We start from the raw sequence: 22,415 nt of genomic DNA on the forward strand, positions 1-22,415 counted from the left end.
CATCACCTCCTCTAAGAAAAGGCCATTGTAACCCATCTCTTACTTTAATATTCTAGCACTTTACATGGAATGAAACCTTCTGTTCTTCTGGTCCGTCTTAAGAAATTACAATGATAAGTTGTAAAACTGTTACGGTTTGTAAAGACATTTTGGGAATTTTTGTGTTTCATCAAATCGTATCTATTTCTTTAAACTGCATTAATGAGTGACTGAGATGCTTGAACAAGAAGTCAGCTTCAAACCATCCAAAACTGCCTTTGTCCTTACCTCACCCCACTGCTGCGGAAACCCTCATCTAAGTGTTTGTCATCTCTGGTCTTGACCTTGCAAAAACTCTCCAAGTTGATCCCTCGAACTTCATCCGTCACAAACTCCAACTCATCCAGAACTGCTCTGCCTGCACTCTATCCTGTTCATCAAACACCCACTGGCTTCCTCATCCTTCAAAGCATTGATTTCAAGATCCTCATCTCTTAATGACTTTGCCTATATCCTGCCTCCCCAACCCATCCAGTTTCATGTCCCAGTTTGTCTCCTTCACCGTTCCAAGTTCAGACTACTGTGTGCCCCTCCCTCCAGTGCGACAACTTCAGCCAGCATGGCCTTGTAGTCTTTAAATCGCTTACCAAACGCATCAGCTTGCTCCATTTCTCTCCATCTTCAAAAGCCTCCTCAAAACTACTTCTTTGACCATCCCTTTGGCCACCCACTGCTTTGTGAAGCACCTTGGGAACGACATAAAAGTGTATGCTATGCTTGTAAGCTACACTATATGGAGAAGGCCTTTTTCTGTTTATGTGCTTGTTGAATTATAAGCTCAGAGCTAGAATATTATTCTTGTTATACGGGTCAGCACTCCTTGGGTCAGTTGGCCATAGCGGCATCAGGCCCAATTTAAAAAAAAAAACCTTTTCACATCATTCACTGTCTTTTCACATGCTTGACTGAGAACAACACTTAAATTATTCTGTTTTTAAAAGATAAAAGGAAATGAGGACATTAAATTCTAAAATTAAAAAAAACAAAATGCACAGCAGAGCTATCAGCATTTAAAAGGTTGGCTAATATTTTGAGTGGGACTTGAGAGCACTTTCTAAGATAAGTAGGTGAAGTGTACAGCACTTTCTCGCTGCTGTATTTGAGATATTAATGAAAGTATTTAGTATTAAACTATCCTTCACCACTACCTGTTGTTTTCTGCTACCCTTTTGACTAGTCCTAAAAGGGGCTCGCATGCCTGACCAGGTCTGATGAAGTTCTACACAAGATACTAACCTATCTTTCTGTTTCAAATACTCTGTTGTACATTTCCAGGATTTTCTGTTTTATTTCAGAGTCCCAGCATTTGCTATAAATGCTACTCGAAAGGCTACTCATCATTGAGAAACTCAAACACTGCCATCATTAATACAACCAGAGAAAATATTTTAAAATTAATCTATTACTTTGAAAAGATTATTGATGTAATTCATAATAGGGATAAGTCCATAGCCTTTGGAATTCAAATATCTTTATTCTATGTGGAAAATAAGTTGCAGTAACTGCAAGCATTTTGAAAACAAATTACAAAATGTGATTAACACAAAATGTTTATAAAACAGACATCTTATGATAATTTAAAGTTATCCATATATCGTTTGGTAACTAGAAATACAATTCTGTGTAGAATCTGGATAATTCTGCTCTGAAATTGACTGAATGAATTGCTGGCACTGATCTCGGCCCCTGGAACTTCCATCAGAGTTCCATCGACTGTGAGCCAGGAGCAGGGACTGTGAAAATGTACCCTATCAATAATCACTATAGTATAAGGGAAACACAATCTCAAACGGCAGTGTTAACTTCCTCTCTAAATATTTAAAATATCATTATAACAATGTCACTTTATTATGGTATATTCTAAAATAAGGTTCAAAGAAAGGTAGAGGGAAGTGTTCATGCCAACATTGTGGTATAATTGGATTCCAGCGTGTTTACAGATGCACTCACTCCGCTATCCTAATCAGGTTCTGTTGGTTCACAGCTTATTGTCATGTTGAATTGAAGATTATGTGGTGGCTTCTTTAACAGGTTATGTCAGTCTTCTGGGTTTTGACAATTTTGCCTTCTCTTGCTTCTTGAAGTGTGTACATAGAAGGGCCAAGCTCCATAATTTTGCCACTGCCGAGACATTCACCATCCTTATAGAGCACGGCAAACTGTAACCAACGTACAAAATATTACATGTTGTTTGACCAGAATCGCCACCATTTAATACCAAGCCTCTAATATACATGATATAATTTCACTAAGACATAACCAGTGGGCATTTTGTTTCTTTGTTGATGGTGAGAGGGGATTCAAATAAACTAAGATGCTGTTTAGCAATGAGAGTTCAAATAAGACTCTGGAATGTGTCCCAACATGGCACTTTGAGCCAGGCATCTGTCAGAGCTAAAGAATCATTTTACAAAGTATATATAAATTGCTCTGGAGCCAGAAGATTTGCACACTGACAGAGAAGCTGTACTAATCTCCAGCAACCTGCAGCTCCATGCCTCAAAATTACTCAACAGTGTAATCCATCAGGTTGAATGACAACAGTGGTTAAATGAAGAGCATAATGATTACAAAATGGAATCAAATTTAATTTGTTACCACATCCTGTTTCACCCTTTGACTAGCGAGGGGCTGATATTGCATCTTGCCTTCGGCAGAATGATTTTGGCCTGTACATATACAGCACTATTGTTTTCAATAGGTGAGCTCACTGACTTTTAGTCACCTCTGACTCAATCATTTACCAATAAAAGAATTCCCTTGAAAGCTTTAACTAAAATTCATAATATTTAGCCATGCAAATTAACCAAGGTTTAGCTAAATTGAAAAAACTTGTACTATATAGCGCCTTTCATGATCTCAGGACATCTCAAAGGACTTTACAGCCAATTAGGTACTTTTGAAGTGTAGTCACTGTTGTAATGCAGCAGCCAATTTTGTGCGCAGCAAGGTCCCACAACCAGCAATTAAATAACGACCAGGTAATTTGTTTTGGTGATGTTGTTTGAGGGATAAATATTGGCCAGGACACCAGCAGAACACCCGCTGCTCTTCAGAACAATCGGAGATAGTCCTGCACTGCAAAATTACACAATTAAACTAGACACGGCACTTTCAAGGTACATGTTGCAGAAGTCGGAGAAGGTGTCCTCATACATAGAAAATAGGTGCAGGAGTAGGCCATTCGGCCCTTCGAGCCTGCACCACCATTCAATATGATCATGGCTGATCATGCAACTTCAGTACCCCATTCCTGCTTTCTCTCCATACCCATTGATCCCTTTAGCCGTTAGGACCACTTCTAACTCCCTTTGAATATATCTAATGAACTGGCCTCAACAACTTTCTGTGGTAGAGAATTCCACAGGTTCACAATTCTGAGTGAAGTAGTTTCTCCTCATCTCGGTCCTAAATGGCTTATCCCTTATCCTTAGACTGTGACCCCTGGTTCTGGACTTCCCCAACATCGGGAACATTCTTCCTGCATTTAACCTGTCCAATCCTGTCAGAATTTTATATGTTTCTATGAGATCTCCTCTCATTCTTCTAAATTCCTGTGAATATAAGTCTAGTCAATCCAGTCTTTCTTCATATGTCAGTTCTGCCATCAATCTGGTGAACCTTCGCTGCATTCCCTCAATAGCAAGAATGTCCTTCCTCAGATACACCTCGATCCTGTATCTACAACATGGACTTTAGCAATTTAAACACATTAAGCTGTAGATTAAACTTCCAATTCAATAATTGCTTTGCTTTTTGAATTAATAAACTTTTTTAAAAACCAAAAATCAGTTCTTTCAAGACACAGGTAGTCCAGAACCTGAAGTCCAGTTTTTGTTGCTTACCACAGAACTGCTGCAGATTAACTGTCACAGCAGTTCACCCATCACTGCAATATAGCAATTTACATGACGGACATGAGGTAAAAATATTGCACACCTTATTGAAAGAAACAGACATCACAGATATAATATTGGTAATACTATTGACCGAGCACTTGATAAAACTAGCTTAAGATGCAAAGTAACTTTGGTCCTGTAATTACACGGATAGATATTAGCATAGGAACACTGAATACACTTGTTGACATTCTGTTATTTCATTGGAGGTATTAAGCAGTTTCAAATGAATGGGTTAACTTGCTTATTCTCTCCAAAAATTCTTCTCGCTTAGTATAACATTCTAAAATTATATTTTGCTTTACCTCTATATTGGTGTTGTTATATTTGTTCAAGATGCAAGCACTTTTTAAGTCATTCTTCCCTTCTGCCATCCTAAATCTTCCTTCTTTTTCTCAGTTATTTATATGATTGTAAAATATATTTTTCTTTCTCTTGCTTCTTACAGTGGATTTGTAATTCCTGCTGAAGCTGTTGATGCAACATTCGATAATGGAATCTTTTTCCATTATTAAGTCTCTTGTGACCAGCACCTTGAACAGGAACATAGGAACTGGAGTAGGCCATTCAGCCCCTCAAGTCTGGATTGATAAAGGAGAGCCAGCACAGAGTTGTTAAGGGAAAATCGTCGACTAACTTGATTGACATTTTTGATGAGGTAATGGGTGGTTGAGAACAGTGCAGTTGATGTTGTGTATATAGACTTTCAAAAGGCATTTGATAAAGTACCATATAACAGGCTTGTTAGCAAAATTAAAGCCCATGGGATAAAAGGGGCAGTAACAGCATGGATACAAAATTGGCTATGGGATAGAAAGAAGGAGTTGAGGTGGATGCTTGTTTTTCAGATTAGTGGGAGATATACAGAGAAGATCCCCAAGGTTCAGTACTAGGAGCACTGCTGGTTTTGATATACGTTAATAACTTGGAGGAAAAATTTTGAAATTTGCAGATGACACAAAACTTGGCAGTGTAGTGAACTCTGAAGAATCATGGGACATAGACAGGCTGGTGCAATAGGTGGACACATGGCAGATGAAATTCAGTGGAGAGAAGTGGGAGATGATACATTTTGGTCGGAAGAATGAGGACACACCATACATACTAAATGGTACAATTTTAAAGGGGGTGCAAGAACAGAGAAATCTGGGGTTGCTTGCACACAAATCTTTGAAGGACAGGTTAACAAAGCAGTTAATAAATCATATGGGATCTTGGGCATTAAAAATAGAGGCATCGAATACAAAAGCCAAGAAGTTATGCTAAACTTATATAAAACACTAGTCCGGTCCCAGCTGAAGTATAGTGTCCAATTCTGGGTACCACACTTTAGGAAGGACATGCTTTGGAGAGGGTACTGAAGTGATTTACTAGAATGGTTCCAGGGATGAGGGATTACAGATATTTGGAGAGAAGGCTGAGAGGAGGTGTTCAAAATCATGAAAGATTTGGATAGAGTAAATAAAGAATTTTTTTTCCCAATGGCTAAAGGGTCAATAATGAGAGGGCACAGATTTAAGATGAGTAGCAAAAGAACCAGAGTGGCCATGAGGAAAATCTTTTTACGCAACGAGTGGTCAGGATTTGGAATGAACTACCTGTTAGGGTGGCGGATAGATTCAACAATAGCCTTCAAAGGGGAATTGGATAAATACTTGAAGGTGAAAAAAATTGCGGGGATATGAGTAGAGAACGGAGGAGTGGGGCAGATTGTATTGCTTTTCGGAGGAGCCGGCACAGACTCGATGGGCTAAATGCCCTCCTTCTGTGCTATACTATTCCATGATTCTATATTCTGCTATTCAGTTGGATCATGGCTGATCTGTATCTAAACTCCATTTGCACGCACCCCCCCCCCATACCCTTACCCTCAAAATTCTCTTAGTTTTGAATTTTTCCATTGACCCCCAGCCTCAACAGCTTTTTGAGGGACAGTATTCCAGATTTCCAGTACTCTTGTGTGAAGAAGTGCTTCCTGACATCACCCCTGAACAACCTAGTTCTAATTTTAAGTTTATGCCACCTTGTTCTGGCTTCCCCACCAGAGGAAACAGTTTCTCTCTATCTACCTTATCAAATCATGTAATCATCTTAAACACCTCAATTAGATCACCCCTTAATCTTCTATATGCAAGGGAATACAAGCCTAGTCTATGCAATCTGTCCTTATGATTTAACCCATTTAACCCCTGTATCATTCTGGTAAATCTGGGCTGTACCCCCTCCAAAGCCAATATATCCTTCCTGAGGGCAGTGCCCAGAGTGTACACAGTTGTCCAGATGCCATCTAACCAGAGCTTTATATAACTAATATAACTTTTTTGTATTCCAGCCCCCTTGAGATAAAGACTAATATTCCATTAGCCTTTTTTAATTATCTTTTGTACCTGTCTATTAGATTTAGTGATTTCTGTACATGGACTTCTAAAATACTTCATTGACTGTAAAGCGCTTTGGGATGACCTGAGGTCATGAAAGTCGCTATATAAATACAAGTCTTTTCTTTTAAAATTCTCTGCTCCTCCACAGTTCCTAGCTTCGCACTATTTAGAAGATACTTCGATCTATCTTTCTCGGGTCCAAAGTGGATGACCTCACACTTCCCATATTGAACAAGTGCTATTTGCCTTACTGACTGTGACAATCATGCTCGAGGTCAGCATCAACATGCTTCATAATCAGTATAGTACTGAGGGTGCACTACTTTTCCAGAAGTGCTGTCTTTCAGATAAGACATTAAACCGAGGCACTGTTTGCCTATCCAGGTAGATGTAAACAATCCCTTGGCACTATTCAAGGAGGAGCAGAAGAATTTTCCCAGTAACTTTGCGAACATTTATTGCTCTACTCCAACACTACTAAAACCGATTTTCATTTTTCATATTTGTGGTTGGGATGTGGGCAACCCTATCAAGGTACCATTTTGCAAGTTACCAAATTTACTGAATTCAATTTTTCAAATTGCCATAGTTGGATTTGAACTTACGGCCTCCAAGTTGCTAGTCCAGTACTTATACCTCTAAGCAAATATTAGTCTCCTTCATTGGGTATGGGGAGTTCCAGCAACTGTTATAGCTGCTATGTAGGAATGGAGGCTGCATGTCAAATGGTACTCTGGGGCACCAAGCAAAATAAAAAGGATAATTACACTAATATCACAGTTGTTTCAGCTTCAATAATAGATGCGTGACCCGAGAGGAGAGGTTTAAAAAAAAATCCACCAATGTTTCTCTCAAAAAGAAATGTGTTCTTGTCACTTCAATAACAAAGAACTATTTTTGTAAAATACTCGAATGTGGCAGATTTATATCCGTAGTCATTCCTTATTCGGTTTATCTGAACTCTATTAGATTCATAGAAGATAGTACTCACTTGCCCTGGTGTTGGGGCTCTGACTGGGTTAGCAAGAGCCACCCAAACTGTATCATCTGGATTTAGGGTTAACTGACACTGCACTGAAATGGAAAAAAAACAGTTGGAAGGAAGAGTATACATAATGTGAAAACTTGATAACCATTGCTGATACTCCACACACAAGGCAAACTCATCATATGAAAAGTATGGGTAAGAATAGCATAATGAAGTGAAACTATAAATAAGATGAAAGAATATGCATTTACTAACGTGAAGATTGTTTCTCTCTGCCCATGCTGCGTTAGTTAGGTCAAGTGTCTCAGATTGCAGTTCTGCATCATTTATACTCTTTAAATTGGTAAAGGGGCAGCATTGGGTTAGAATGAACATTACCTTTCAACCTGGGGTCAAATTCAGTCTGAAAATATAGAAGTAAGTGTTCCCTCTGACAGCGAGTATCAGCCTAATCTTAATGATCATTAGTCCACAGCACAGAGCTGCACACATTCAACAGTAAACTCACCAGCTCATTTACAACAGTTAAAAGGATACTACTGGAAACAGAACAATTCAATTATTGATGACAATTAGAGCAAGAGCAAGCTTTACACCAGGTTACATTGGCCTGAAACTATTTAATCTTTACAGCAAGTACAAAAGGTGAGAATATTTCTATTTGCCATTCAGACAAAAAACAACTCTCTGTTCAATGTTAATCACATTAGTGTCTCCTTGGCAACGGTAACAGTTCTGATTTACAGCCAGGCAGGAAACTGTTCAATACATTCAGGTGTTTTGCTGACACTGGCATCATATCTTAGAACATGTAGGGGAAAAACGGGTACATTAATCATATTGAATAATGTATGATTATATCCACACAAACACTGGCCCAGAAATTCCACGTTCTCCTTCTCGCAGACAATCGACTAGATTTGAGAGAAAAAATACGCACCTACCTGAAGCTGCCTCCCTGCTCGACTTTCCGATGCACAGGCCTCCTCTCGCAGCGCGTGCACGTTGGGACGTACGCCAGCCTGGAGCTGGAGTCATATGGCTCTGGGCAGCCAATCAGGTATAGTATATTCTCATTCATAGTAATAGGAGTTTCGTAAATTCGAAACTCCTATTACTATGAATGAGAAACCCCCCCCAAACACCCAAAACACTAATAAAAAAATAGAAAATATACACTACATATTTAAGATTCATTTAAATTAAAGTTATTAATGTCTTTTTAAAAATAAAATCGGGAAATATTGTTTTAATGTTTTTTTTAATTATGCCTTAAAATAAACTTACCGTTGTGGGGAGGGTTTTTAACAATAAAATATGTTTTCATAACTATTTTTATATGTTTTTGTATGTTTTAAAAAACTTGCGCCTGTAAAAGTAGGCTATGTGCCTGTTTTTTCAGGCGCAAGATTTTTGAGGACATTTGTATGTGTAAGTATCGCAAATTTGCACATACAAATGTCCTCGCTCTCAATATGCACGAGATCTGTCAAGCCAGAAACTTGACAGATCGGAAAAGCCGGCTTTGAGCATGTGCGCATTGCGCGCCGCAAACCAGCTTTTCCGATGCCTTCCCGGGTCCGTAGAAACTTCATATGGGCCCGGGGACGTCGGAATTTCAGCCTCATTATTTACTTTAAAGGTGCCTCAAAATATTCATTTGTTTTCACGTACTGAAGCAATGTCTACTCAGTCTGGATGCACATACAAGCTAAGCCCGATTGTTTCTTACCAAGTGGCATCTGGTGCTGGAAGCGAAAGCTGCACTGCATCACCCTGTCCCTGAGCAGTTCTCGTGGTGCACCCTGAGCAATCCAATGGACTGGGTCAGTTTGGAGTGAATTCCTGTACAAAGCTGAGTGACTGGTGCCTGGTGCCTGACAGACAACAAATATGGTTTTTCATTATGCATATTCCTGCACATGGGAAGACAGAGGACACCTCTCCAACTGGTGGAAGGAAGGGCAGCAGAGGAAGGCTGACTGTCCCTCAAAGGCAAGAGCGTCATGAAATATTTCAACCAACATACTGGCAAACCAATAAAACTCACCATCAAATCCATGTTAAAAGGAAGTCATGTGTTTAAATGCATATAATATTGAATAATTGAATAAGCAACCCCAACCCACCCCACCTAAAAGATTGCATTAAAAGCTGACATTTTTAGTGAAAATAGTTAACTAAACCTGACAGTACGAGGGAGCTGCATTAACAGCTCCTAATGCAACAACAACTTGTATTTATATAGCGCCTTTAACACAATGAAACATCCCAAGGCGCTTCACAGAAGTATTACCGTATGAGATAAAAAATTTGACACTGAGTCTCGTAAGTAGAAATTAACACGTGACCAAAAGCTTTGTCAAAGAGGTATGTTTTAAAGAGCATTTTGAAGGAGGAAAGAGGTAGAGAGGTGGAGAGGTTTAGGCAGGGTGTTCCAGAGCTTGGGGCCTAGGCAACAGAAGGTACGGCCACCAATGGTTGAGCGATTATAATCAGGGATGCTCAAGAGGGCTGAATTAGTTGCCATTGAAGCTTCTTGTTCTTCAAAGAAAAATCTCTTAATTTAAATTTCATTCCAATGGGTTGACCAGAACTGAACACAACACTCCAGATGGAACCTGGCCAATGGCTTATACAGTATTAATAGAACATTTTTTGATTTGTACTTAATTATGAGAATGAGGAACTTAAAGAAATTACTATTAGTAAAGAAATAGCACTGGAGAAATTAATGTGACTAAAAGCTGAAAAATCCCCTGGGCCTGATGGCCTACATTCGAGAGTTTTAAAAGAGGTGGCTGTAGAGATCGTGGATGCGTTGGGTCTCATCTTCCAGAATTCCCGAGATTCTAGAAGGGTCCCCATGGATTGGAAGGTAGCAAATGTAACTCCACTATTCTAGAAAGGAGGGGGAGAGAAAACAGGAAACTATAGACCAGTTAGCATGACATCAATAGTAGGAAAAAAGCTAGATCAATTATTAAGGCCGGGGTAACAGAGCACTTAGAAAATGATAATATGATTGGGCAGAGTCAACACGGTTTTATAAAGGGAAATCATGTTTGACAAATGTAATAGAGTTTTTTGAGATTGTAACTAGCAGGGTAGATAAGGGAAACCAGTGGATGCAGTGTATTTGGATTTTCAAGAAGCATTCGATAAGGTGCCACATGAGAAGTTAGTACACAAAATTAGGGTTCACGGATTCAGGGATAATGTATTAGCAAAGATTGAGGACTGTGTAACGGACAGAAAACAGACAGTGGGAATAAACAAATCTCAGAATAAGGGGTTGACCATTTAGGACTGAGGTGAAGAGAAATTTCTTCACGTATAGAGTTGTGAATCTTTGGAATTCTCTACCTCGGGGCTGTGGAGGCTCAGTATTTTGAGTATATTTAAGATAGAGATAGATAGATGTTTGGATAGTAAGGGAATCAAGGGATATGGGGATAATGGAGTTAAGGTAGCAGATCAACCAAGATCTTATTGAATGGTGGAGCAGGCTTGAAGGGCTGAATGGCCCACTTCTGCTTCTATTTCTTATGTTCGTATGTTCTTAATCCCTATGCTAATACAACTTTATTTGCTTACTTACTGTAGCTTAGCATTGTGCTGACAGTTTCACAGATTTATCAACTATAACCACAGAAGATTTTCCTAATCATCACACTTTGTCACTATTCCAGTTAGCACATAGCCTTTGGGACTTTGCTCCCATTCTAATTATTTTTAAATTACCGACCACATTAAATGCTGCCACTGAAGTATTGGTCACCATACTGAAAATCCCCTCGACAGAGAGGAATGATGTCCAATCGGGCTACATTTAGCTCCAAAATATTACATTTTAAGCATTTGTGAAAGATCTAGTTTATTTTTTTCTTCTTGCTAGAATATGAATGTTTTTTAAAAGTATATGTAAAAGTATAGGCGGGCGAAATTGTTGCTTTTTATAGCCCCGTTAGTGCCTCCAGGGGGCACTTACAGGGTGCAAGACAGCTTTTGCCCAGGGAAGGGGGTGCGCTACCGCCTCCTGGGAAATTGCGGAGTTTATAGAGGTGTTGCCATGGCAGCGCCGCGCCCCGCGGTTAGTGCCCCGGGCTACCGCGCAACCGGCTATGCCGTCTTCACCATGCACGGAGATCCCTCACCGCCCCGTACCGACACCTTCCCAAGGCTGGTGTGAGCGGGTGTCAACTCCAGCTTCACAGGTCGCGAAGCTGGCCGACATCCGCTCTCGGGGCACTCTTTAAAGGGGAGGGCAGAAGCTTCCCGGGTCACCATCTTTTTTTGGCAGCCAACTCTCGGGTCGGCTCGACAATTGTGGCCCTAGCGTGGTTCTGGCCGCCGTCGTGCAGCCCGGCACTCTGTCTTGGATGCCGACTGCTGGCCCAATCATCGCTGCCGCTGGCCTAGTGGAGGCCGTCAGAGGCTGTGTAGAGTGCGCAGCAGCCCTCCCCTTTAATCGAAGGGGAGGGGCGTTGAAGCGCATGCTCGCTACGTGGAGCATCTGCATAGCACTTGACACCCCACCCCAGTAGCGCCTCGGTTACTGCCCCCAAAGGAAGTGGAGTGTGGGAGATAATGGGGCCAAAATTGGTGAAGACCCCCATTGACCAAAGGACCGCCGATGGCCACCGAGTTACCTGACGGTACTTTGTGCGGGGTTTTCATCGAAAAGGTCCTTCAAAGATTGGCAGGCGGCAAAAGAGGGACTTACACCACCAATCTGGGCAGCAGCCGGCAGGAGCTCCCAATCTCAGCGGCAAAGCGTTTGCCGCCCAAGTGCCACGGAGGATGGAGTCGGGCCCACAGAGGGTCGAAGACATGCAAAGGAAATGCATCAAAACAAAAAGATCGGAAGACCTTCAGGGGACCCCATCCAGGTAAGTCACTGTAAAGAAAAAATTATAAAATGTTTACTCACCTTTTTTTCAGGATCTTCATACTTACCATCGGGGCAGACCAGCCTCCAGCCAGCAGTCCACCCCTGTTCTGGCGCCAACTCCCGACCACATCAATATGGGATCTCGGCGGGCAGGAGTCCACTTACGCCACACGGCCGTCCGCTGGCATCAGCGGGTGGTTCCCGGTGCCTCTCTCCTCCCACCCGCTCCAGCCCACTGGACAGAACCCGAGGAGGAATGTGGGCGGCAAGGCCATCAATGTCAGGGTCAGGAGAAGCAGGAGGAGAAATTGGATGCCCTAGTAATGTTGTAGAGATTTGTTTGGAGACTTGCCCCACATGGCAACACTGTGATTACAAGAGCAGATCAGAGGCTGGCTATTTTGCAGCAAGTGCCTCACCTCCTGACTCCCCAAAGCCTCTCCCACCACTTACGAGGCACAAGTCAGGAATTTGATAGAGCGTGGTCCGGGCCGCCATCGTGCAGCCCAGCACTCTGTTTTGAGGGCCGAGCTGCAGGCTCGGTCACATGCTGACCTGGTGGCCTAGTGGAGGCCATCACAGGCCTTAGAGAGTGTGCAGCGACCCTCCCTTTTAATCAAAGAGGAGGGGTGTTGATGCATGTCAGTGCTACGTGGATCGTTCACGTGGCGCTTTCCCCCAGCGTCCGGTTACAGCCCCCAAAGGAGCGAGATTGCGTGGCCCAATTCAGTGACAGGCGCAGAAAGTCCCCGCCCCAGAAGATTCCCGCCCTCAATCGGGACGCAGGGCAATTTCGCCCATCACTGTGTTTCTAACTTTTCCATGGATTTCACAACACTCACCACAAACACAGTCCCTGTATTTATATCTTTATCTACTACGAACCAGGCATCTCGTTGACCACCTATCCTGGCTCGTTGTCCCAAAGTGAACAGAAACCATCCTAAAAGTTAACAAAGAGAGCACAATTGAAGAATGTACATGCACATAGCACCAAATCTTGGGTTTTTCGACAACCATTTTATAATGTATCATAGATTACTAGTTCACAATATATTCTGAGTGTGTTATTTACCTTTAGTCTACTATGGATCATAAACTTTGAGATAATATTACAATTATTTAATGCTTCAGTGTGAAATAATGCAGTCCCATCAATTCCACTGCCCATTATAAAAATGCTAACTTGTGCATGGAAGTGGTTTCTGTGCTGTAATCTCATCTCAAGGTTCATATCACTGTTATAAATCATTTGATCATTACACTCAAAATGTAAGATATCACCTCAATTTCCTCAACAATGTGCAAAGCAGACACCAGCAGAAACCATTAAAAGGTCTACTCTAGAGGGACTTTAAATACTTTTTTTTTCTGGTTTTGATTTTAATGGCTTATCATGATACAAAAGATCACAAAAGAAAATATAAATTTGCAGGATAGCAAACTAACTGCCATGTGTAGAAGCCAACAATTTTACTTGGATGGATGACTGCAAGACAAATTCTGGTAAACAAAGTACAGAACAAAATAAACAATTATTTAGGAATAAAAATGGTTCGTCCTAACACAAAAACTACAAGGAAAGTAGCTGACGCTGATTAAACTGTTTCCCCAGTGGTTTCCACATTAAGCATTACGTTTACAAAATGTACACTCCAATCCACCCACAATTTCACATAGATGTCACTTTCACAACTGTGTAAAACACTACAACATGTCTTGTGGGGAATTTATTGAGAAGACAACTTCTCTATTAAAGGAGCTAAATGCCATATTAAAGCTTCAGTGATTTTAAACAATTTGAGTTCATTTGATATACAGGCCCTGTCTAACGGTATGAGATTTATATCTTAAATTTAATTGAGCTCACCTCTATCTCATTATTGCCAGGGCACTATTTTAGAATAAGATCTACAAATGGCTGCCTGTACCATTGTACCGTAACACCACAGTAGCCTGTACTTTTTTTCCAAATTAAAAGTCATGCTTTTTCAGAGGGTAAGTCCGCTTTCTCGCAGAACACTTCCACTGTTGCCGTTAGGGTGTTTCTCGTGAGCTGAGGTTGACTCCCATCAGATTGTCCCTCTGAGATGGGTGGCCCAAATCTATATATTGCCCCTATGTGGCACACTGCTCATGCTCCAACATACAGCCTTGTAACATCACCATTTATATATATATATATTATACACACTGGGACGGATTGCGCCTGGGTTATTGGGTTGCCTCAGTGCAGTAAACACAGGAAAATTGGGCAGTGTTGAGCACACACCCAAAGGAAACTGACCAATTTTAGGTTGCTGAGAAAAACAGAAGCTGCTGCCAGAAGGTGCAAAGTATCAGCATTTCAGTGATGCCTTTGTTTGACAAGCCTTGGTTAGGCCAAACTGGAGTCATACAGCTGCTCTAAAGTGAGTAACAAAAGATGATCTGAAATGGAAGACAACTAATGATATTAGTAATGATTCTAGATTATCTGCAGTGTTTTCCAGAAACAGAAACAATGTTTCCTATCAACTTCATGAAAATGGTAATTTTAGTACTAATGATCTTAAACATTGTAACTACCTTTGTGTGTTCCCATGATGTTTCCATCTTCTATAGAAACAAAGTTTCCGGGGCGAGGTTCTAGATACTAAAACAAAGTTTTAAGAATGAAATCACTTTGAATGTATAAAATTAAGATCAAGTAATTTCTATACGAATATCTTGTCAAAGCTCAACAGAACAGATGCCTTTCATTTTCTAAAATGTTTATTAAGAGACTGGGCACTGGGTTTGAATCTAGCCCAAACTAATGGAGTTAATGTCTCTTCTCCGATTTACAGGTTCCAAGTAAAATGAGTAGGTATTCTGAACCTTGTTATCAGTAGGCACAAGTCCACAGCACAATACTGTCTTTAATCCAGCACCATGTTAGGAATTTCACTTAGGCTGGTATGAGCAATGGAAATGTCAGAATGCTGCTGTAGGAAATGGTCTTCAATGGTCTAAGTAAAGACACATTAGCCTAGAAATTACTGTTGGTGATATTAATGGGAAAACACAACTGATTTATACGACATTTTTATGTCTGCTAACTTACTTTAAGTATATTAACATCTCCATTAGAATGTCATATGAAGGGATTAAATGTTTACCCACTGATATTGGCAACAGTAAATTCTAGGCTGTAGTACAGGGAGAACCGAACCATGCATCTAATTCATGATCTTGGTATTCTTGGTCCAAACACAGACTGTAGAAAACAATTCTAGTTCCCAACATGGATAATTCCAGTTTTAAAATAGGACTGATATAAGTAAAACATACACACTAACCTCAAGAATAAAGTTTTCAAAATTTCTTTCACCTATAAAACAGATTCCCATACTCTGCAAGAAGCAAAAAAATGAATATATCACCATAAGGAGATATTGAACAATTATTGAAAACCTGAATGGATGATGACAATTACTTTTGGATAAATCAATGTTCAAGGTTCAAGAGAAAAATTACAATAAAGGAGTGTCTTACTTCTTTTCTTTTTACTATATGGTGAAATCCTGCCTCTGCTGCCATTTCCTTTACAACATCTTTCCTCAACTCACCAAGGGGAAAGATAGTGTGGCGCAAGGCATGCTGGGATATCTGACTCAGGAAGAAGGTTTGGTCTTTACTCGGGTCAGCTGCCTGTAAGAGTTTCACAGCTGCAACAGGTAAGGAGACAAATGGGCTGTTAGAGGCAGAATGGCAATAGTTTATGTACACTAAGATTCAAGTTAAAATGCTGTACAATTCAAGACCCATCGATTTCAACACTTCATTTTAGTAACAACTCTCACTAATTTCCCAAATGCGACAGCTGCATAAATGAAATGACTTTAAATCATATCTCAATGCATTAAGACATGGTTCTTCTATCTTTAGTGGTTCTCAATTCTTACTATAACTCAAATAAGGAATACATTTCAAAATCTACACCATAACTACTGCAGTGTACATAGTAACAAAGACAGCTGTTCAGTCATCACAATACATTAGCAAGTAAAGCATGGCCTTTAAGTCATAGGGACTGACAGGAAGCTTTATCCCTGCAACATTTATCAGCACCGTTGCTCTCTCGACACCAATAAGGCTGAGTGTTGATGCTGTAACTCGTATTGTCTTCAAGTTCTATGTCCCCAAATTTGCCCAGTCCTATCTCTGGAGTCTCCTCTGCTCCCAGTCCAACTTTTCTTCTCCTTGAAAATTTGCTCATTTTCATCTTACTCCCAACAAACATTATCTCTCTTACCCTTTAAAATGTCTAACTGTCTTCCATTCCTACTTACTAAAACTATGGAAGCTGCTGTTAACGCTCAGATTACCCATTACCTTGAACGTTCTGGCTAAGAATAGTTTTCAGCATAACTGTTCCGCTGGTGATCTTCTTGACTATGTTACATACTTCTGTTCTTGGACACATAATTTGTCGTCAGACATCTCCAAAGCCTTGGACTGGATCTGGCACAATATACTTTTAAATATGTTATCATTATATGGTCTTTGACTAAAGTTATGTTCATGCCTGCCTAATTTCCCTTCAAATTGCTCTACCTGTACTGTAGTTGACGGCTCATCCTCTAACTCTTTTCAGAGATTCCTGACAATTCTGTTCTACTTCACAAAGTGCTTTCTTCATATTAATGTCCCCTTCCACTCATATGACCTTTTCCACTCTCTTGTCGTTGATTTCACTCTACATTCATCAATTTCCTTCAGACCCCCATCCCCACCACTTGTTTGCCGTCGACAATCCTCTCACAATTCAATGGCCAAACCACTGCACCTTCATCTCCAAATCCTTTGATGAGACAATAAATATATTCTTTCTTTCAATTCTTCAAAGACATGTTTTGCTTTCTTTATATTTCCATTGCTTTCTTATTATTGTCCTACCATTTGGTGCATTTGCGCTACAACTGTAATGTCAGTGCAAAGCAGTTTCATTTTGCAGCAATGTCGACAGTAAATGTAGTCTGTATCCAGAATCAGGGCTCAAGCTGACATGGAATGACGTGTAGTATCATTCCACTTCACTCCAGAGTCAGGTCAGGCCTCAACTCTGGATCTAAACTTCACAAATTTAGCAAAACCTGCTCCACATCAATGCTAAACTTGACATCTAAATGCATCCTAAATCTATTTCCTAGGACTTGCTGATCCATTTTTTTCATAGTTAGTTCCTTATAGAAGTATTATCTAGCTATGTCCAGCCTTACATCTCATCTTAACCAGCAATTGCAGTTCAGTTCTAATCTTCCAATTACATGCCTGCATCAGCATTGGGGAGGAAATAAAGCATTTAATGGAGAGGGAGACAATACAAAAGTAAAGGAGCAATTGGCTTTCAGGAAACAAACTCATTCAACCCACATACAAATGATATCGCTGGTAGAGTAGCATTCCTACCACCCAAGCCATGTGTGTATGTTTAAAAAAGAAAAAAGAAAAGTGAAGTAGCAGTTATAACGTCAGGGTCATTGCAGTTCATATGATTAATGTGTATGGACATCCATATTAAAGGATTGATAACAGTGACACTGAAAATATCAGTTTATTGACTAATGATCCACAGTGGATTATAAAGAAATAATTCTAGTGGTAAATGTATATAGATTTGTTTTTAAATGAGCAAATTGGTGAAAGCTGAATGGAAAACATTGGCAACTGGCTCCGACTGTTGTAGTTTAATTATTTGTACGTGTTGATCCCCAGGAGCACCCCGAGTAGATTAAATGTGGAGAAGTAAAAGAGATTTAGGGGAACTGATGGGGTAGATAGATTGGGGCCAAGTTTCGGCCTGAGTTGCTCCTGTTTTTTTGGAGCAACTGGTTTAGAATGGAGTATCTTAGAAATTTGAATTCTCGGCATTTAGTTTGCTCCAGTTCTAGTCAGTTAGAACAGTTTCACTTTTGAACAGAATTTTATTTTCAAAAGGGGGCATGTCCGGCCACTTACGCCTGTTTTCAAAGTTTCAGCAGTGAAAACTTACTCCAAACTAACTTAGAATGGAGTAAGTGAAGATTTTTGTACGTTCGAAAAAACCTTGTCTGCACTTTAGAAAATCAGGCATAGGTTACAAATTAGGCATAGGGAAAGGGGGGGGGGAGGGGGGTTTAAAGGGAAGTTTACAAACATTAAACACTTCAGTTTTACAAATAAAGAGCCATCATCAATAATAAATGATAAATACATCAATAAATCAACCAATAAATCAATCAAAAAAATTTTATAAAAATTTTTTAAAAAATCAATAAATAAAACATTTTCTACTTACCGACTGCAGCACCGGGAGTCCTCCAACAGTGTGCTGGGACGCCCCTCACCACCCCCCCAGTGTGTCTCTGTCAGTGTCTCTATCTCTCTGTCTGTCTGTGTGTGTGTCTCTCACTCTCTGTCTGTCAGTGACTGTGCTTCTGACAGCGAGGGGAGGGGGAGGGGAGGGGAAGAAGGGGGGTGGGAGGGGAGAAGGGAGCTGGGGGGGGAGAAGGGAGCTGGGGGGGAGAGAAGGGGGGTGGGGGGGGAGAGAAGGGAGCTGTGGGGGAGAGAAGGGGGGTGGGGTGGGGGGGAGGGGGAGAAGAGGGTGAGAGGGGGAGAAGTGGGGGGGGAGGGGGAGAAGAGGGGTGAGGGGAGGGGGAGGGGGAGAAGGGGGAGGGGGAGAAGGGGGAGGGGGAGAAGGGGGAGGGGGAGAAGGGGGGAGGGGGTGGGGGAGAAGGGGGAGGGGAGAAGGGTGGGGGGGAGGGGGAAGGGGAGAGGGGGAGAAGGGGGGGATGTAGGGAGGGAGAGAGGAGGGAGGAGGGAAGGAGAGAGGAGGGAAGGAGAGAGGAGGGAGGGAAGAAGAGAGGAGGGAGGGAGGAAGAGAGGAGGGAGGGAGGAAGAGAGGAGGGAGGGAGGAAGAGAGGAGGGAGGGAGGAGGGAAGGAGAGAGGAGGGAAGGGAAGGAGGGAAGGAGAGAGGAGGGAGGGAGGGAGGAGGGGAGGGAAGGAGGGAGGGAAGGAGAGAGGGAAGGAGGAGGGAAGGAGAGAGGAGGGAGGGAGGGAGGGGAGGAGGGAGGGAGGGAAGGAGAGAGGAGGGAGGGAAGGAGAGAGGGAGGGAAGGAGAGAGGGAGGGAAGGAGAGAGGGAGGGAAGGAGAGAGGGAGGGAAGGAGGGAGGAAGGGAGGGAAGGAGAGAGGCGGGAGGGAGGGAAGGAGAGAGGCGGGAGGGAGGGAAGGAGAGAGGAGGGAGGGAGGGAAGGAGGGAGGAGAGAGGAGGAGGGAGGGAGGGAAGGAGAGAGGAGGGAGGGAGGGAAGGAAGGAGAGAGGAGGGAGGGAGGGAGTGAAGGATGGGGGGAGAGGGAGAGAAGGAGGCTGAACGGCCGGGCCCAAGACCTCGGGCTGGGTTTATAGGTAGGTGGCGTCGGGTCTCGGGGCGATCGCTGAGGTCCGGGGTGGGGTGCGGGAGAGAGTCGCGGAGGTCCGGGGGGGGGGAGAGAAGAGAGTCACGGAGGTCCGGGGGGGCGGGAGAGAGAGTCGTGGAGGTCCGGGGTGGGGGGAGAGAGAGAGTCGCGGAGGTCCGGGGGTGGGGGGGGGCGCGGAGGTCGGGTCGCTGGGGTCGGGTCAGGTTGGGTCCAGTCCGGTCGGGTGGGAGGAGCCTTATTCACGCAGCCCCAGTGAGGCCATTCGGCCAGGGCTAGGGGTTGCGTGCTTCGGGCCCCTCCCACAGTTTTGGGCGCCTGGAGCTACTGCACATGCGCGTCCACTGTAGCGCATGTGCAAAGGTCCCGGCACTGTTTTCAGCGCAGGGACCTGGCTCCGCCCTCTACAGCTTGTGCTGCGCTGCGCCCAGCTGCAGAAGACCTGCAGGGAGCCGGAGAATAGGTAAGTTTTTTTTAGGCGTACTTTCTGGTGCGAAAAACGAGCATCCAGGTCCAGGCTGCGCCGTTTTAGGCGCGGCCCGAAACTTGGGCCCATAGAAACTATTGTCCCTGGTTGGGGATTCTAGGACTAGGGGGACATAGTCTAAAAATTAGAGCCAGGCCTCTCAGGAGTGAAGTTAAGAGACACTTCTACACACAAAGTGTGGTAGAAGTTTGGAACGCTCTTCCACAAATGGCAATTGATGCTAGGTCAATTGTTGATTTTAAACCTGAGACTGATAGATTTTTGTTCACCAAAAGTATTAAGGGATATGGAGTTAGGTCACAGATTAGCCATGATCGCAGTGAAAGGCAGAACAGGCTCAAGGGGCTAAATGGCCATTTCCTGTTCTTGTGGGCCCAAGTTTCCACATGACTTACGCCTGATTTTTAGGAGCAACTGGTGGAGAACGGATTATCTTAGAAATCGCAATTCTCCACATTTTTTTTTCTGCAGTTCTAGTCAGGTAGAACAGTTCTACTTTGGAACAGAATTTTTTCTTCAAAAGGGGGCGTGTCCGGCCACTGACGCCTGATTTCAAAGTTTCCACAGTGAAAACGTACTCCAAACTAAAGTAGAATGGAGCCAGTGAAGATTTTTGTAGAACTGAAAAAACCTGTTCTACACATTAAAAAATCAGGCGCAGGTTACAAATTAGGCGTCCAGAACGAGGGGGGGGGAAGGGAAGTCATTAAATTCTACAATAAGTCCTTATTTATACTTCTACAAATATTATACAAATAAATCCAACCTGAATAAACATTTATAAGCCAAGAAAAGATAAAATAAACCATCTTCCTACCTGTGTGAAAGTGCTTCAGCCAGGGAGAATTCTGCAGCCGTTCGTGCCGCTGAGCGGGAGGGGGAGGGGGGGGGGGGGAGAAGAGAGGGGGGGGGAGAGAGAGGGGGAGGGAGAGAGAGGGGGAGGGAGAGGGGGGGGGAGGGAGAGAGGGAGGGAGGGGGAGGTCAGGTCGGATCGGATCCAGTCCGGGAGCGCGGGTCGGGTTGGGTCCAGTTGGGGGGGGGGGGGGGGGGCGGGAACAGGAGCGCGAGTCGGGTCAGTCGGGGGGGGGGGAGCGGGTCGCGGGTCGGGGCAGGGGGGGGAGCGGGTGTCGGGTCTGGACCGGAGGCAGGGGGGAGCGGGTGTCGGGTCTGGACCGGAGGCAGGGGGGGGGAGCGGGTCTCGGGTCGGGGCTGGGGGGGGAGCGGGTGTCGGGTCGGGGCTGGGGGGGAGCGGGTCTCGGGTCGGGGCTGGGGGGGGGAGCGGGTGTCGGGTCGGGGCTGGGGGGGGAGCGGGTGTCGGGTCGGGGCTGGGGGGGGAGCGGGTGTCGGGTCGGGGCGGGGGGGGGAGCGGGTGTCGGGTCGGGTCTGGACCGGAGGCAGGGGGGGGGAGCGGGTGTCGGGTCGGGGCTGGGGGGGAGCGGGTCTCGGGTCGGGGCTGGGGGGGAGCGGGTGTCGGGTCGGGGCTGGGGGGGGAGCGGGTGTCGGGTCGGGGCTGGGGGGGGAGCGGGTGTCGGGTCGGGGCTGGGGGGGAGCGGGTCTCGGGTCGGGGCTGGGGGGGGAGCGGGTGTCGGGTCGGGGCTGGGGGGGGAGCGGGTGTCGGGTCGGGGCTGGGGGGGGAGCGGGTGTCGGGTCGGGGCTGGGGGGGGAGCGGGTCTCGGGTCGGGGCTGGGGGGGAGCGGGTGTCGGGTCGGGGCTGGGGGGGGAGCGGGTGTCGGGTCGGGGCTGGGGGGGGAGCGGGTGTCGGGTCGGGGCTGGGGGGGGAGCGGGTGTCGGGTCGGGGCTGGGGGGGGAGCGGGTCTCGGGTCGGGGCTGGGGGGGGGAGCGGGTGTCGGGTCGGGGCTGGGGGGGGAGCGGGTGTCGGGTCGGGGCTGGGGGGGGAGCGGGTGTCGGGTCGGGGCTGGGGGGGGAGCGGGTGTCGGGTCGGGGCGGGGGGGGGAGCGGGTGTCGGGTCGGGGCTGGGGGGGGAGCGGGTGTCGGGTCGGGGCGGGGGGGGGAGCGGGTGTCGGGTCGGGGCTGGGGGGGGAGCGGGTGTCGGGTCGGGGCTGGGGGGGGAGCGGGTGTCGGGTCGGGGCTGGGGGGGGAGCGGGTGTCGGGTCGGGGCGGGGGGGGGAGCGGGTGTCGGGTCGGGGCTGGGGGGGGAGCGGGTGTCGGGTCGGGGCTGGGGGGGGAGCGGGTGTCGGGTCGGGGCGGGGGGGGGAGCGGGTGTCGGGTCGGGGCGGGGGGGGGAGCGGGTGTCGGGTCGGGTCTGGACCGGAGGCAGGGGGGAGCGGGTGTCGGGTCTGGTCGGGGGCG

The 22,415-nt window shown here is 44.8% G+C and overlaps 1 protein-coding gene across 5 annotated transcripts in view; it reads right to left on the reverse strand.

Moving 5' to 3' along the window:
• Nucleotides 1-1,515: 1,515 nt before the first annotated feature.
• trmu (tRNA 5-methylaminomethyl-2-thiouridylate methyltransferase) overlaps nucleotides 1,516-22,415 on the reverse strand; it is a 48,502-nt gene continuing 27,602 nt past the window's right edge. For all 5 annotated transcript variants that reach the window (XM_070896645.1, XM_070896643.1, XM_070896642.1 and 2 more), the window contains exons 5-11: nucleotides 15,718-15,890; nucleotides 15,522-15,575; nucleotides 14,770-14,836; nucleotides 13,044-13,144; nucleotides 9,040-9,184; nucleotides 7,311-7,393; nucleotides 1,516-2,198 (exon numbers count right to left, since the gene is read on the reverse strand). In XM_070896645.1, coding sequence (XP_070752746.1) covers nucleotides 2,064-2,198; nucleotides 7,311-7,393; nucleotides 9,040-9,184; nucleotides 13,044-13,144; nucleotides 14,770-14,836; nucleotides 15,522-15,575; nucleotides 15,718-15,890 — 758 coding nt within the window. In that variant the 3' untranslated portion in view covers nucleotides 1,516-2,063. The remainder of the gene's footprint in view (nucleotides 2,199-7,310; nucleotides 7,394-9,039; nucleotides 9,185-13,043; nucleotides 13,145-14,769; nucleotides 14,837-15,521; nucleotides 15,576-15,717; nucleotides 15,891-22,415) is intronic.

Source organism: Pristiophorus japonicus, chromosome 13 (assembly GCF_044704955.1).
Source record: "Pristiophorus japonicus isolate sPriJap1 chromosome 13, sPriJap1.hap1, whole genome shotgun sequence".
NCBI lineage: Eukaryota > Metazoa > Chordata > Chondrichthyes > Pristiophoridae > Pristiophorus > Pristiophorus japonicus.